Source organism: Melampsora larici-populina, assembly GCF_000204055.1.
Source record: "Melampsora larici-populina 98AG31 unplaced genomic scaffold MELLAscaffold_68, whole genome shotgun sequence".
Lineage (NCBI taxonomy): Eukaryota > Fungi > Basidiomycota > Pucciniomycetes > Pucciniales > Melampsoraceae > Melampsora > Melampsora laricis-populina.
The window spans coordinates 127,083-144,163 of record NW_006768832.1 but is presented as its reverse complement, the minus strand read 5'-3'; the positions used below and the strand labels follow the sequence as shown (position 1 = coordinate 144,163).

General features: G+C 43.4%; 3 protein-coding genes across 3 annotated transcripts; 2 read left to right on the top strand and 1 right to left on the bottom strand.

Annotated features, from left to right (window-relative positions):
- Positions 1-1,150: 1,150 nt before the first annotated feature.
- On the top strand, positions 1,151-2,944 carry MELLADRAFT_94238 (uncharacterized protein; the record flags this gene model as incomplete). Its single annotated transcript, XM_007417099.1, has 3 exons — positions 1,151-1,431; positions 1,523-2,765; positions 2,861-2,944. The coding sequence occupies 3 exons, from the start codon at positions 1,151-1,153 to the stop codon at positions 2,942-2,944; spliced, it is 1,608 nt and encodes a 535-aa protein (XP_007417161.1).
- Positions 2,945-4,445: 1,501 nt separating this feature from the next.
- Positions 4,446-5,736, top strand: MELLADRAFT_68489 (uncharacterized protein; the record flags this gene model as incomplete). Its single annotated transcript, XM_007417082.1, has 4 exons — positions 4,446-4,475; positions 4,616-5,035; positions 5,304-5,413; positions 5,484-5,736. The coding sequence occupies 4 exons, from the start codon at positions 4,446-4,448 to the stop codon at positions 5,734-5,736; spliced, it is 813 nt and encodes a 270-aa protein (XP_007417144.1).
- Positions 5,737-10,372: 4,636 nt separating this feature from the next.
- On the bottom strand, positions 10,373-11,138 carry MELLADRAFT_112598 (uncharacterized protein; the record flags this gene model as incomplete). The annotated part of the gene is made up of 3 exons (XM_007417119.1): positions 10,373-10,441; positions 10,505-10,751; positions 10,822-11,138. 3 exons carry the CDS (start codon positions 11,136-11,138, stop codon positions 10,373-10,375), a joined length of 633 nt encoding a protein of 210 aa, XP_007417181.1.
- Positions 11,139-17,081: the final 5,943 nt, after the last annotated feature.

The following is a 17,081-nucleotide window of genomic DNA, read 5'->3' as shown; positions in this document are numbered from 1 at the left end:
CGGACTTACCAGATACTTGGGCTATCATCGAATCATTCTCTATGCTACGCACCTCAGTAAGAAAAGTCTATCCGATGAAAGGACTGATCAGCTGTACGTGGTATTGGTACCAAATTTTACAAGGAGAATTTCACCTGTTCATCGGAATCTCTCAAATGATGAACATTGTCTTGATCAAGAATCCTCCCAATTAACACGACAAGGTAAACCCAAGACTCAGCTAGCCAGTCACTCCTCCTCTCTCTCTGCCGTCGTCCAGTTTAGCCACAACTATGAAACAATTTCACATTCCGTCTCGTTGGTCATTGAAAAATCTATCCAGTGGACTCGTGAGTTTTGGGCAGGAGATTTCTTCCAGTTCTTCCGCTCACACGGTGTGGAAAGCAAATCCTGTGATCACATCTTAATTGCATATCATATTTTTTATCACACCATAGATCACCTCACAAAACAAAAATAAAACAATACATAAATATTCTCTTCAAACTCTCACTAGGGCAAATCAATCAGATCATTATTATTCATTACATTTCAAAGTAGTTTCTATTTTTTCTTTACAACTTCAAAGATCCATTTGGCAATATACACATAATAGACAGAAAGAAAAACAGATAGAAATACTACAAGAAAGATTCAAAGATACCAATGCAAATTAAATACATCATAATACTAAAGGTACAACGCACTTTCTCGGCGAAACCAGTTTAAACCCCTAAGGCCTTAATAAGTCCCCCTAAGGCTTTTTAACAAGCCCCCCTCTCGAGGCCTTTCGGCTCTGAGACGTCATTCCCAATCCCTATGCATCCTTTCCATTGTTCACTTTCTTTTGCTTGGATTTTTGGTCTCCCTCGCACATCCCATTGGCTTTGTGTTTCTTCCAACGTTATCAGCCACCCGCATCGCGACCCATTCCCATTCACTCCACCCAAGTTATCGCGCTCATTTACTCCCTGGCCACTTTCATTCAATCCAGCTCAGCGCCATTATTTACAATACATTACATATCTGAAAGTTACACCCTTGTTCATTTCTGCCTAACCGCCGCGTGTGTCCATTCAATTTCAATCCAAATGCAAGCTCCCTTGAAAGCAGAGAAATTGGATTACTCCACAAGCATTTGGCACGCGCTCTCACCTCGTCCTCCTAACGCATGGGCCGCGCTATTTACCCACAACCCATTAGGCTTTGGCGTACGACACTGGATGTTTCGCATCATCAACCCGTTTTTTTTTCGCAAGTCTTTGCCAACGCTCCGCGTGCTCGTGTGCATTTACTTTGCGGACTCGACCCCTTCACGGCTCTTATCAAACTCAGATTTATTTTCAGACCCAGAGCAAATCGGTTTATAATCCAAGGCATCCGACCTCGCTTCTTCCTCGTTTCGCACCCTGCAAGTGGTCCATCGTCCCGGCTCGCCCACCATGTCCATGGGTAAGACAACCAAGTTCATATAATATATTCAATTTGTTGCATAAAATGCATCCACATCCCAGCTAACATTTGCTCTTTGAACCCTTGGCAGCATGGCATCAACTTCTTCAACGCCTCCAACGCCTGGAACTCTCAACCCAGGTATCCGGAACATTCCAGTTGAGATAGTTGAACTCATTATTAAAGAGGTTGTCTTATCAAGCCCTGTCATCGGTCCTAACCCTACCAATTGCACTGACATCGCCTTATTGCACCACGCATGCGTCACACGATTTCTTCATTTACGTTTGGTGTCCAAATCACGGGACATTGCTATCGTTCCTTTTGTTTTCAATAACCTTCGCTTGACCCGTGGTGAGATGGTGAAATCTCTTATTCGCATCTGGAAAGAATCATACATCACTCCCGGATTGCCACCACTGCGATATCTATATTTCGACGGCGTTATCTATTCAATGGCCCTACCGCAACTACCTGCCGGCCATAGCTCAACCTCCGAATCGCTATTGTACCCTTTCTCTATCCTACCAGACGATGCGGCTGCCCTCGTTACTTTATGCCACTCTACTCTGACTGAATTAAAGTTACGGTTTATAAATTGTGTCGGCTTCACTCCCGCGCTCAGTGATGCTCTTAACCTTGCTACTGGGCTTGAAACTTTAAACATCGAGAGCTACGGAGCTCCAATGGATGGACATGACGCTTGGTCAATCAAGCTCCTCCTCGAGCGCGTATCCTCAATTCGATCTTTATCTTTCAATATGTCGCCGCTCCCGCCATTAAACCTGCAAGGTAGCGCCCTTCCCCATTTGGAACATTTCTGGCTAGAATGTGACATTCACGACATTGAGGCTGGCATTGACCTTTGTCATTCGAGTTACAGACCAATCAATTGCCTCGAGCTTTTCACGCGGGAAGACCATGACCCCGCCGGCCCACTCGCTCTCGGCCTTGTAGAAACCCTCGAAATTTTATTTATCGTTTCGATCCCTGACCGCATCCCGGAAGCGATACGTAATACAGTTTTTCCCAAACTGCACGTACTTCGCATTGAATATTGTTACCCAGTACAATGGGAGACCAACTGGTTAGAATGGCCGGTTTTAAAAATGATCGAGGTACTCGTCACAAGCTACTGGCACGGCAGCGTATACTGGCGCAGTATCTTAACCCAAACTGATATTAACAGCTTTAAGCGTCCCCCAAAATTGAAGCACATCGTTTTTGCCATGCCCAGAGGGGAATTCCTTAATGACATAGACTTGGTAGAACGGTTCCACAAAATCCGAATACAATGCCACTTTATAGCTCAACCTACGCGTGAAACTTCACTGGTATGTTATCCCTTTGCATAAAGTACTATTGAACAAACACTAACCCCGCGACCCTACCAGGCTCTAGCCAAGTCATTGGAACATTCTTAATTCAGAGAGCCCGTAGGCCGAGCGGCCTCATGAGCCCAGCCTTGCGGGGTCCTCCATACGTAGGGGCTGCGTCCTCACTTTGTACTTAGTTGTCTCTTTAGCATATATACTGGTCAGAGAGGCTCCAGGCGGTCGACGTCGCGCGCCATTTTCTGCTCTAACTTATAAGCCTTCATTACGAACCTGTTACTAGACTTCAAGCGTAATAATTTAGAATATGTGTCACATCTGTGATCAACAGACTTGGTTTTAGGGCTCTGAGCCGCGCCTACAATTCGCTTACCCACCCAAGGTTTTTGGAAACAAGGCATGGAACCACAAGAAGGGTTTTTGTTCTACTTGTGAATTTTATTGATGTTTGAAATGTCACATTAATACATGTTGCCAAGATTGCTTCATTTTGTTCTCCAATTGCCCAAAAATATAGCATTGCTTATTGGGCGTCAATACAAAACACAAAAGTATGAACCCCAATAGCGCTTCCCATTTGAGACATCACCCCTACCGCAGTAACATATATTGTTGGTCATCCCATGATGTTCCTCGTGAGAAAGCGTCCTCTGGTGATATGCATTCGTACAGCATACAGTTGATTGAACATCCTCACCCAAAAGTTGAGTCGGATCACATCCGAAACCTCTCGATTAATTTTCAAATGTTTCATTCACACTTATACACTTCACTATTTCGCCCAATTATAACTTATGCAAATTGATGTATGTACCAAAGGTACACTTGATACCCCGCCTGTTATACATCATTCTTACTGCGCGTATTCCAAATCCATCATCAAAACCAAGGACCAACCTCGGAAGCGGTACATCCCCAAGCCAGCAGTTGGCGAGCTATGAATCCATCTATGCCAAAGAGTTCTCTTTGGGACCCCATAGAACTACTCGACCCATTCAACACTTACTGCAAATACCAACTTCGGGGCTTCGCTTACCCGCTTCTAGCCTACGTTAAATACCCAGCATCATTGTGTATAGATACAAAGTTTCAAAAGGCCATAAAACGTGAATCAGGCTTCCGCCGCATGAGCACCTCACCGCAATTGATTATTGAACGCACAACTTCAAACCAAAGCATGCTTTTTCAAAACTGATTTTTATCAGACAAACAAATTCAAATTCCACAGCATCTACTCGGATATCATCGCCTGATTGTCCTTTCGAGCAATGTTGTGTTTCAACATGACAATCTTAAAAACCCACCGTCGTTGCCTCAAACTTGAGTCTTAATCTTCCATCCTAAATTGGATATTCGGGATATGGCATGTGTTACTAACGCTTACTTTTGCTTCATGATTAGGTCTAAGCATCGCATAGAAATCACCCCAGAATGAATTACACGACCTACACCTATTCCATTTGGAACCATGTGTCTTTTCAACATATATCCCTGCTGGTAAAAGTATAAATAAACCGAGCGAGCAACAGATGGACAAAGGCATAGGTCCAACGCTTTGCTTGCAATTGACCATTATTCGGGCTCAAGCTCTAGGTTATACCTCATTTCGTACGCTGCGTCCTAAACAAAGCTCTCTTGAGCCAATTCTCAGGACTGACTTTGAATTTGCTACTTGGCCGTATGACTCAATCCGTGTTTAGAGCTTCCCATGTCAGGATTAGATTTAAACAAAGCCACTGGTCACGGTGTTTATTTCTCGGGCAACTTCGAAATTGAAGCACAGGTCAGCGAGAACTTTTTGATTAAACAAATGAATTGTCTAACAATTTGCAAATTTCTCTTTATATTAGATTTCGACGGATTTGAACCGAAAAGCCGAATATCGCACTTATGCCGTCTCCATAAACTGCGGTGGCGCCGATAGGACCGAAGAGACCAGATACGAAATCCGGGCTTTTGGCTACAGACCACTCTCTTTAGCACTCAAAGAAAGACAAATTTATTTCTTAAGGGTGTATTTTTTCCCCAATAACACTGTCGATACGCTCAAGGATAGTCTCTACTTCGAAGGGTCTGACCACGCCTTGATTGGTCCAGCCGAAACCTTCAAAGGTGATATGATCAACACAATTGGCGTCAGCAGCTTAGGCATTGTGTCCAAGCTTGAAGAAATAGTTGAGGACTGTGTTCAACACCTTCGAGGCAAAGACGATGTAGAACCCCTCAAGACTATTGTAGCTACTGTCAAGCATACGGATTACCACCCAGCAGTAAGTGTCACCACTGGACTACTGTTTCCCAGTCTAACCATTAGTCATATTTTCACAGGTCAAGCCCGCACCTATCTTCTTTGTCAAGTATCGGGTTCGACCTTATAAATATCTCTCTGGGATCCCTCGAATCCTTAAGCTGGGCCGCGAATGCCAGTTCCACGGTTTCGTTCAAGACTTCAATGAGGAGACCCGATCTTACATGGTGATCGTAAGTAGTTCAACATTTCCATTCCATCAGCCTATGCTCACTAATCAAAATTGACAGGCAAACAGGGTCTCAACCACTTCAGGTCATCGTGACCCCAGTGAATTCGCAGACAGAAAAGTCAAGGTTGAACAAAATGTTGAAGGGTCTGGCAGACCCAAGCCAAAAAAGTACAACCCCGTTGTTCAAAACAAATTGACAAACATTAACGCAAGTTCCACACCCCAATCGACCACTTAGATTCGTCCCAAAATCAGTTACCGCGCCTTTCAAGTCTCCCGTGATTCCACCAACTTCTACCCCTAGCCTGGAATCCGGGCCAGCGGACTACCCAGTGGCTCCTGTGTCGCCCACCGCCAGTGACTCCGGCTGTCCGTTTGGATCGGCCTCTGTCAGCAAGAAGCGCGCTCGTACAGCTGCCCCTAAGGCAAAAACCCGAGTAGCGCGTAGAACTTCGAGTAACTCAACCCTTGATTTAACAACTCAAGAATGACTGGCACGTCGTCAGTTAACCATAGTATGCCTTGGCTCGCTACTTCCCTGACTTTGAGCACAAGATTTGAATATAAATCAATTTCAATCATCATTGCTCTATTATGCTCAAGATAAGGGGGGGTATGCAATCATGATCAAAGTAGCCTATATTCTAGAGGGCCAAAAATCGAGTTGTTCTAAAATCATCCTACTATTAACTCATTTTTCTTTGACTCACATATAATTTCGAATTCTAAGTGACTGCTCCATGCGGTCAAAATAAGTTGAAATTATTTCCCATTTTGCCCTATAGTTGTCAACAAGCACTGCTTAACAATTTTACAGCAGGTTACTGCTAATTGCATTCTTTCACAAAGCAATGTGAAATTCCAGACAGCAAACCTACCGCAAATGCTTGAAGCGGAAGCTGGAACTTTGAATCTGCACCTGTTCCACCTACCTTCGATCCAAATTCACATATCCTCAAAGTGATTTAAAGGGTACAAATTCATTGACACTGCCTTCGCAGGCCTATATTCGGTACGACAAACATCATAAGGAACAATTTGGCTCACAATAAAGTCCCTACTTCAAGTGCAGGTGTATGAGATCGACACTGAGTATTCAACCTGGACAGCAGCCTACGGCGCCAAACGGAGAACTGCGCAGTCATTCCCAACAATATGTGGCTAAACTGTTCTATTAAGACTGAGTTAGACCGGCCCCAAATCCAAGAATACACCGCAGTACATATGTTTATACAAGTACTGTTCAACCTTAGGTTCAGAGGCCGGGACTTCCAGCCGGACAACTATGTTGCGAAACGCTGACTTCCCAAAATGGATTTGAAGCTTATACCTAATTATTTATGAAAATCACGCTTGGTACTGAATCTGTGGATCATCCTTAGGTCAGTATCGCACATATCTATCACAAAACATTTGTCAAGTTCACCTATCACCTTGGAACTTGAAAAGTGAACTACTTTAAATCTTGGTTCTTCTCATATTCGGCATGATAGCCTTATGTGGTGGTACATTTCAAGACCCTGCCCAACGCGACGACCTAGATGCCACCCGGCTTGACAATGAAATAGCAACATCGAAATGAAATAGAGACAATTGTAATTGAAGCCTATAATTCCCCCCAGGTAGGGTCTGCTTTCACCTCAATTTTCAACATTCACGCTTTCATGCTTTCACAATTGCAAACTCCGAGCTCACGTAAGATTGAAGTATACACTTCAACTATGTGGTATATACAATACCACACTATACGACTCCCAGCCGTAGACTTCATTTTCATCGTTTGGTATTTTTCTGGCCCAAATTACTCACGTTGGGGTCATGTTCAAAGATCCAAAATCTCCGCCAAAGTCTGTCCTACCCCAGGTCACTGGACTCCGTTTAAAGCCTTATTCAAATTTTATAGGGGTTGTCACCCACTTTCAACGTCCGATGCCCTATCAAAGTACCTCGCATTCGAAGCGTTGGATGTGTTATTTCTACTCCGGAAAATTTCAGGCCGAATACATTGCCTAATCTATTCCGACTCAGTGTTTTCGGGTTTAGGATATGTTCAACCCACGCCAAATGTTAAATCAAACGTTAGATGGCGAAATCTACATACCTCCACATCATTTCATAAAATATTTCATCTGAAAAATCTATATCGACAACGGTAGAGAGAATCCATCATTATCCTTATAGATCTTCAGCTCCCTCAATCGCACCCGACGAACTAAACCCAAGTGACAAGTGTCTTCATATAGATTAGACACACGCTAGACACTTCATTCTACTACAATTCTTAACAAACCTCCACAAAAATCATTTAGTCATGGTCCCCAGTCCCAGCCTTCCTCTCGAAGTGGTTCAAATGATTCTTTACCATGTTTATGAGAATTGCGATAGAACAGACCCGTATTCCCTCAATAGCGCTGACTTCCACTATCCCAACCGAGCTTCGCTATACTACCTATTGCAATTACGGCTTATTGGCAAATCCTGGGATGTCGCTGTCATACCATTCGCGTTTTCTAACTTAGAATTAAGACTTCCCCTTATGGCCCAGAAGTTGATTGAAAGAAAACAGAGTAAATTCATCACCGAAGGCATGTCTCAATTGGAACGACTAAACATTGGCAACATATTTTGTTCAGATACGGTCAAGTCCCCACACAACAGTCAAGGTCGGCAACTTAGACACGATAATCGCTTCTACACCGACCCTATAATCCAAATATCAGATGTTGATCAAATTATTAAATTATGTAGCCATTGTTTAACTACTCTTAAACTTCAATTTATTAACTCAGTGGCATTCTCGGAGACTACGTTAGAAAGTCTGCAGCAATTGACAAATCTCAAAGTATTGATTCTTTGTGGCCCCCCAACTCATCATCTCGTTAATGACTCGCATTCAGTCACGGCCCTACTTAATAAGCTTCCCGCTTTGGAATCATTGTCACTCGACTTTGTCTCCCTGCATACTCTTAATGTCAACCCTGGATCACTGCCAAATTTGAAACATATGTATTTCTTCTATGATCAAACCAACATGCATGCCATTATCAATTTTTGTTATTCCGGAGGTAGGAACATTAGATTTTTAGAATATGCTCCACCCGAGTACGCAGACGATGCCGCAGGCTTAATTATCGCATTGAACCAGTCAATCGAAGCGCTCTCACTGGATGCAATCATTACCCATCTTCCGCAGTACGCCTCAACCCGCACCTACCCAAGACTCCGCATAATGCGATATATTTTTTGTGATATAGAGCATTCAGATAACACATGGATACAATTGCCATTTTTTGGAAACGTTGAGATTCTAATTACCGATTACGTGGACTCAAGACAAACGTGCAAACGGATTTTGAACCTGCTAAGCAACAATCTTTTCGGAAACAACTTACGTTTGAAACACATCATTTTCACAACGCAGGCAGGCTTGGGTGCATCGGACACGCATTTAGCAGACGTTTGTATATCACATGGCATCAACTGTTACTTTAGAAATAAAATGACTTACCAACACTGTAAACATCATTCAACTTCCCCAATTTGGCAGAGGAAAATGATTAATAGTACAGTTTTTCATAAAAGAATCTAATACTGCACACCTGGGCCATTTCACCCACACTACATATGTGCAGCAAGCTAAGTCAATAGTTGTCTATCATGTACATACAGGTCTGCTCAGTTTTTTGCCCATCAGAATAAATAAATCACATGTTATACCACATGTAACTTTTTCGACTTTGAAATTTTTTTCCCAAAAATTCACTACATATACTTCTGTAGCTGCTCAGGCAATATTGTTGAAGCTATGTCTTAGTAACAGAAAGTGTGTTACATGCAGTTGAGTTGATGAGATCACACCAAAACATTGAGTCAGTGTATGTAGTCAATCTTTTGGAAGCTTTTTTCAATATGAAAGAAGTTACAGCATGTATTACATATGAATAACTTGTCCTGATGAGCAGATAACTGAGCAGAACTGTATGTACATGATAACCACATATTCACTGAGCCTGCTACACATATGTAGTGTGGGTGTTATGGCTCAGGTGTGGAGTGATAGACCATTTTATGACAAATCATACTCCCAATCATTTTTCCCTGCCCACTTGGGGAACCCAAATAATGTCTGCAGTGCAAGAGGTTTTGGTGAGTCTCGCTTAAAGCTCATGCGATTAGCCCATTTTCACCCAATCCTGACCTCAAGTATTGGCAGGACTCAATCGCATGGGTCGAACGACAGAAAGCTTAAGGCGCAAGCAATCGTTGCCTAACAATGACCATCATAACTTGTATCTCAAAATAACTAAGACTAATTCTAACCACCAAATTTGACCATTTTCAACCTATATAGCCATAACACTATAGTTCAGGGCTAGCATCAAATGTAGCAAATCGAAGTCCCATTTCAAAACAAATCAAATCGATACTAAATCGCGCTTTTCAGCAAATTCTTGAGCTAAAGATACATTGAAAAGCATCCTTAAACATCGCAGATGCAGAGTGAGTGCCAGTCGTGATTTGTTTCTACCTAAAACCGTGACAATATATGTTCCAATGCGAATTGGAATTCAATTTGCACTCGAAAAAAAATTGGCCTACTCAGGATTTATCAGTTCTGCAGAGAAACAAAGCATAGCTTGATGTCATTGAGCAGGATGCCCTCCGTAAGATCATTTAAATCTTGCCTTGGGGCATTCTTATTACACGGTTGAGCGTTATACCAAGTCAATCCAAAGATTGAACCCCGACACACAAGTGGGGTAGTTCTGAACTTCGAGCACAAGGCTCAGCAACTAAGTCAAGAAGATAGCGTGAACTGAGGAGATGTCGTCTCAGGAGTGACATATGTCAAGCTATGTCCATGCCTTACAACCTGGCCTAACATAGAGTGTTCCTATGTTGTTACTCAAATCTAAGAATAACATTGATCTAGAGGCAGTGACGTGTTGGATTGCTCTCAATGCTTGCCCGATCACGTAGAGCAAAATAAAGTTTAAAACGACTGATACCGAAGGTATGTCGGCTCATTACGCAAAGGCAAGGAAATAATTGGACAAAATCACAGCCTTTAGCAGACTCGAAAATAAATCATTTCTAGCAATCATAATCTTTAATAATTCTTTACTTCTATTTTGGCATTGGGCCATTGCTCAGGACTGCAAAACAGTGTATAAATGGCAGTGTTGCCCTAAGATACTATGTCGAGGCGAGATTGAACCTTTACAATTTAGTGAATACCTGCGACCGGCCTTGGCTTACGGTAGGGCAGCGTAAAGGCATAACAAAATGACCGTGAGGCATGCCACGCTTCTGATACTTGATTGAGACTGAGGCACGAGTCACATGAGTTTTGCTTTGGTTTATGCCCAGATATAGCACACCGGTTGGAGACTGTCCAAAAAGGGTTGTAACCATACGGTCGATTGATTGATTTGAAACTTGAGTACTACTACCAGGGACTATGGTATCCTTCAATAGCCTGAGGTCAAACAAATCTTCCAGATATCTAGCGTAAATTCCCAAGAAAAAGAGTAAGCTTCATGTTTGGGGAAGTTACCACAAGGCAGTTACAGTACCTAAACTCCGGAACGTTTTTGTAATCCATAGTTGTCCATAAAGCCATGGACATAAGCGCAGATTGCATGGATTGTAATGCAGCCGGAGTCACAAAGATGTCAATTCGCAGGCACAACAATTCTCGATCACCAAAACAAAGTGTATAATAAGGTCCTTTGCCTCCAAAAGCCTCTTCAAATTTACTGACAGCCGCCACTACTTCCAATTGCGAGAAATAAACCAATTTTGTTAATTCTTGCAAACTATTACTATTAACGGCATCTTTAAGTTTAGATATATGGTTTGAGATTACGATGTAGGTTGGAAGAGTGATCATGGTGTTGGAGATTAATTGTAAGCTCTTTCTTGAGAATAACGAGAAAAATCGTAACTGACCAGGTTTATATCATCCACCCAAAACCTTAGGTTTTCCTCACGAAATCGAAATGGTCCATATGTTAAAACTTTGATAACACGCTATATACCCAGCGTAAATTTGTCTCCGCTTGTGCATCATAGACCCTTGGTTCCCGTCAACAAAGGCGGGTACTGGTAGTGCGTGGTTATCATACCAATCGATTCGACTTTCAATGGCCCGCTAACAAAGATTAAATCCACAGGGCTAACATTGAAACATCAGGCCTATCATACGATTCATGGTTATCTCGGGTATAACATTACTAGGTACTCGTAGATCGGATTTGGGTTGCTCAATGCTCTACACGACTTGAAGCTTGTGGCACAGACTCGACCAAATATTATTCACCCAACGCAAATCAAGACGGGTTCCTCAAATTACATTAAAAACATTAAACTCAAAGGGTAATTGTGCAATAACCTTGCTTTATTTCGAATCAAGCATGCATGCGATTTCCTCAAACAAAATCAAACTACATCACTAAGGGTAATCCATAATTTCACGCACTCAGAATCATGATTCGCTCGGCTTCAAAGCCGGCACAGCCGAACCGAACACTTCAAACGAATAATCATAAACTGTAATGTGTATCTGCGGCAAATGTTTAGCGAGCATACATCAAAAAGTCACATAGTTCTCTTGGTGAACGCACACCTTGTTATCGTCCTTCAGGTACGAGACCTACTCTTCAACCCGAGAACCTCGACACTTCACTCGGAACTGTCACTTAGCTCGCGAAAATATCCATCGGCCATAGGTGATATATGTTAATACAAGGATCGGCCAGCATCAATCCTTTAATTAAGCTTCGTCAAGAATCGATATTCAGGAAAGATGGCATGATACAATATTTAAGTCTATCGCCTCAAGACCATGGAAAATCAAAGAAAGTCTTGAAGAAGCAATCTAAGTCAACCTACGCAACAGCCCAAAGCGCGGCTGATATTTCACGTGCAAGTATAAATACAAGACCTTACCTTAACCATATGGTTGCTCGTACTCAACCAGTGTCCCTAATTGGTGTCATGCCTTGTTTTAAATTTCACGATCTACGATAGAGACGCGTGAAGTAATACCAAATAATTACCCCAAGGACAACGCGAACAGATTTCGTGAGTTACGTCTTGAGTCATCTCCACAACTGTTTTACGGCTACGAAAGAAGAATGACAGATCGTTTATTGTGTAGAGGAGCTCGGAAAGTGCTGAAACATGCCTCGAAACTCTATGCGGCGTCAGAACCACGGTGTTGCAATACGTGCCGAAGAGTTTGGATCAGAGGCAAACTTGCTCCATTATTTCCGCGGCGAAATACCATTCAACCTGGGACCTCAGAACGATGAATGCACAGAATGTGGCGCATTCAGGTGGAAAGCAGAACGCAGGCTCAAAGATGTCAACTTGCTCGCGGCTACGTTCCGCAATTGCTGCAATCACGGCCAAGTTGATTTGCCTTTAAAATATTTCCCTCAAGACGTCGGGGAACAAATACCCGAATTTTATAAGGAGCTTCTGCAGGGCGATGACGAAAGTAAGTGCCAACAATTATTGTAATTAGCTTCCGTTGACTAAGCGTCGACCCCAGGATCCCATAATTTTCGGCAGGACATCCAAAAATACAATAATGCTCTCTCTTTCACGTCTTTGGGCGCAAATATCGATGGCTCTGTATTAGGCCAGCGTGGTCACTCCATCTTTCGAATCAACGGTCAAATGTTCCATCTCATAGGCTCACTAATGCCTATGCCTGAATGTCACCCGGGCTTCGCCCAAATATACATCTATGGGGGTGGCGGTGAACGCGAAGCAGCATTACGCATTGAACGCAGCCGGGTAACCCGGCTTGACCCAGAGATTATGCTCAAGTTCCAAGAATTTATGTACAAAAAAAATCCTTACGCGCAGGTTTTCCAATCAGCCGCAGCAATTTGCAACTCAATTGGACCCGTCCGAACTCTTCGAATCAACACAATAAGCGTGCCTGGAACTGATCACAGAAGATATAATCGACCAACAGCCAACAAGGTCGCTGCGATAATTGATGGCAATGGCGAAATTGGGCGCCAAGGGCGTGACATTATCCTCAGGAGGCAATCCGGAGAAATTGAGGCAATATCCGAGCTGCATACAGCTTACTTTGCACTACGGTATCCCTTGCTATTTCCCTATGGGTCACAACTGTGGCACGACGCTTACACAAATCCAACTGAAGACAGTACATGACACCTTATTTCATCCCTATTTATGATATTGCTAATTCTTATTCATGGACAACTAGATCCTGAAGGCACAATCACTTGTCTAAAGTGGTTCGCCTACCTCATTTTTAAACGAAGTAGCTACTCAGTTATCTTGGCATCAGGGCTGCTGTTCCAAGAATTTGCAGTTGACATGTACGTTTGCGTAGAACATGCTCGGCTAAATTTCATTCGGTTTCATCAAAGGGAACTTAGAGCTGAGCTATACAACGGCGTCGTAGAAGCGTTGGGTAACGAGTTAGATGATGAAATTGTGGGGCAATGGATTGTTTTACCTTCGACCTTCGTAGGCGGACCACGGCACATGCAAGCTCTGTATCAAGATGCGATGAGCCTGGTGGCTGAATTTGGCCATCCCAGTTTATTCATTACAATGACTGCCAATCCCCAATGGAACGAGATCACCGAGGCTCTGGAAGATGGGCAAATTCCCGACGATCGTCCGGACCTGGTAGCTCGAGCGTTTCACTTAAGGTTCCACGCACTTCTGAGCGATGTTACAAAATGGGGAAGGCTCGGTAAATTCACGGCTTATGTGTACTCAAACAAATTTCAAAAACGGGGCTTACCCCACGCCCATCTAATCCTGTTCCTAGACGCTGCCTCACGACCCACAACACCCGAAAGCGTTGACTGTCTGATTTCAGCACAACTTCCTGATCCTGAAATGGAACCGGATTTGTTTCGTCTCGTAACTCACCACATGATGCACGGTCCGTGTCAAAACTACAAATGTTGGACAGGGACTGAATGCAAGCTTGGGTACCCTAAGCCGTTCTGCGAGACAACTTCCATGCCAGACAACCAATATCCAACTTACAAAAGACCCAGCAATGGAAGGTCGTGTGTGAACGGGGGAACACGTTTTGACAACGGTAGTGTCGTGCCTTACAACCGATTTTTGTTACTGAAGTATCAGTGCCACCTGAACGTTGAAGTTGTGGCGAGCATAAGAGCCGTCAAATATTTATTCAAGTACATCTTGAAAGGCCATGATCGTACAATGGCAAACGTTGAAGATCAAGGAAATAGGGATGAAGTGTTAGCCTTCTTAAACGCTCGCTTCTTGAGCGCACCTGAAGGTAAGTGTTGTATTTTGCAAACAAAGATATTGTACTGACTTGGGCCTCAATAGCTGTTTGGCGGCTCATGCAATACAAAATTTCTGGCCGGTACCCAGCGGTTCAAAGGCTTAACCTCCATCTAGAAGAAGCTCAACCAGTTTACTATCTCGACGAAGAGGGCCTTCGCAGAGCCATGGAAAATGGGCGCGCGTCACGGACAACTCTTACAGAGTATTTTCGGTTATGTCGCGAAAATTGTAGACTGCCAAGATCGGAAGAAACTATAAGGTCGATAAAATATCAGGACGTGCCGAAATATTTCAGGTGGATCAAGACGACGAAAAGGTTTCAGGCAAGAAAGAACAAACTCGAATCTATAGGCTGAATCTATTACGCCGGGGTTAGACGCGGCGACGTATATTACCTATGTCTTTTGCTTCAGCACGTTGCTGGCCCTACATCTTTTGCGTCGCTTAGGACTGTAAATGACGTTGTTTATAGCACTTTCCGAGAGGCGGCGGAACAAAGTGGCTTGCTTTTGAACGACAGACATTATCACGAATCAATTATAGAAGCCGCTGTTTGGAAGACTGGACATCAACTAAGGCAGATTTTGGCTATTATTCTTTGTCACAGCGCACCTTCAAACCCAATACACTTATGGAGTGAACATATCGAAGCTTTCTCCGACGACTGCAAACATAAAATCTTAAGGTTAAATCCTCACGCAATCTTGAACACATTCAGAACTACGCCCTTCATTTATTTGAGAGGACTCTCATCGGCATGGAAAGTGATTTACAATCTGTAGGTTTGATGCCTGTAGACCGTGACTTAATGTTTGACCTTGGCTTACCCCATGACGAGGGCACAAACACTAGCTCAGCCATTCATCCAAGAGAAAGTCGGACGAAGTATGAAACTATGTCACAACAACTTACGGCCGAGCAGAGAACGGTAGTCGATTACATCCTGGAAGCCATAGAGGACAAAAGACCACAGTTAGCGTTCCTCGACGGACCTGGGGGCACTGGGAAGACATTTACGCTCAACACTATGCTCCACTTTTGCAATGGTAATCACGTCTCATTCGAAGCGGTCTCCGCAGCTGGCATAGCTTCTCTCCTGCTACTCCACGGACGAACGGCACATAGTACATTCAAAATCCCCATTCCAATATTCGAAGATTCTGTCTGCCCAATCTCACCTAACACAATTCTAGGACGAAGGCTCGTATCGGTCAAATTTATCGTCTGGGACGAAGTTGCGATGCAGCACCGTCATGCGATCGAATCGGTTGACAGGACACTTCGCAATTTAACAGGTGTTGAACTTCCTTTTGGTGGGAAGATTGTTCTGTTTGCAGGTAAGCAATATTGCACATCACGTCAGCCTACAAGAAAACAAATATAAGAAACAGGGTAGGTATTGCACATAAACTAAAGCCGTTGTACAATTTCTAGGCGATTTCCACCAGACGCTGCCCATAGTCAGGAGGGGCAACCTATTCAGCCAAGCGAACACAACCTTGGAAGCCTCCTACCTATGGGCCGAGATACAAAAATTCAAATTGAGGGTCAATATACGGCTTGGGGGATTGGCGCGTCGACAAAATCCAATGAACGTAGACTTTGCTAAATGGTTGCTCGATCTAGGTTCAGGAACACTACAACAAGACTACGTATGCCCAACGCCAATAATGTACTGCAATGTTTCAATAGTAAGGCCTCCCACAAGGTTTGAACCAGAAATAGTTCAAGATGAATACATCGGTGTGAACGACTTGATCAACAGAAAAGATTGGAATTTGTTAACCAATTTATATGCGTCTCGATGTTTAATAACGCCACTCAATACAACAGTCCGCGCAGTGAACAATCACGTTATTGATTTGCTACCAGGTTCAATTCGAACCTCAGTTTCAACCAATACTATGGACGACAACTTCTTCGAAGGGGTCTCCGCAGACGTACTAAATTCATTCAACTTCCCCGGATTCCCTGCTCATATTCTTAAACTCAAGGTAGGGGCCACTGTAATGGTCTTACGTAATTTGAATTTGGGTGATGGACTCTGCAATGGAACTCGACTTTTGATCACCAATTGCGAAGAGCACGCAATTCATTGTCAAATTCTAACCGGCGAACAGAAGGGAAACTCGATCAGCTTGCCAAAAATGTTACTGTCACACAAAGGGGACGACGATTGCCCCATTCCTTTCAATCGATATCAATTCCCAATTACCCCGGCTTTCTGCATGACTATTAATAAAAGTCAGGGTCAGAGTCTCGAAAAAGTCACTGTGTTACTGCCTGAGCCTGTTTTTGCGCATGGCCAACTATACGTAGCTCTTTCTAGATGCACGAATGCTTCGGATGTCCATGTTTGCATTAGCTCGCGCTCAGACGCTTTAGAGACCTGCAATATTGTGTACCATCCAGTCTTGATGGATTGAGCCATGCAATGACTATCAAGCACAAACTGCAATAAGCGCAAGATATAGGCCAAGTGTTTCTTTGTCAATTTCTGATGCAGCAGGTT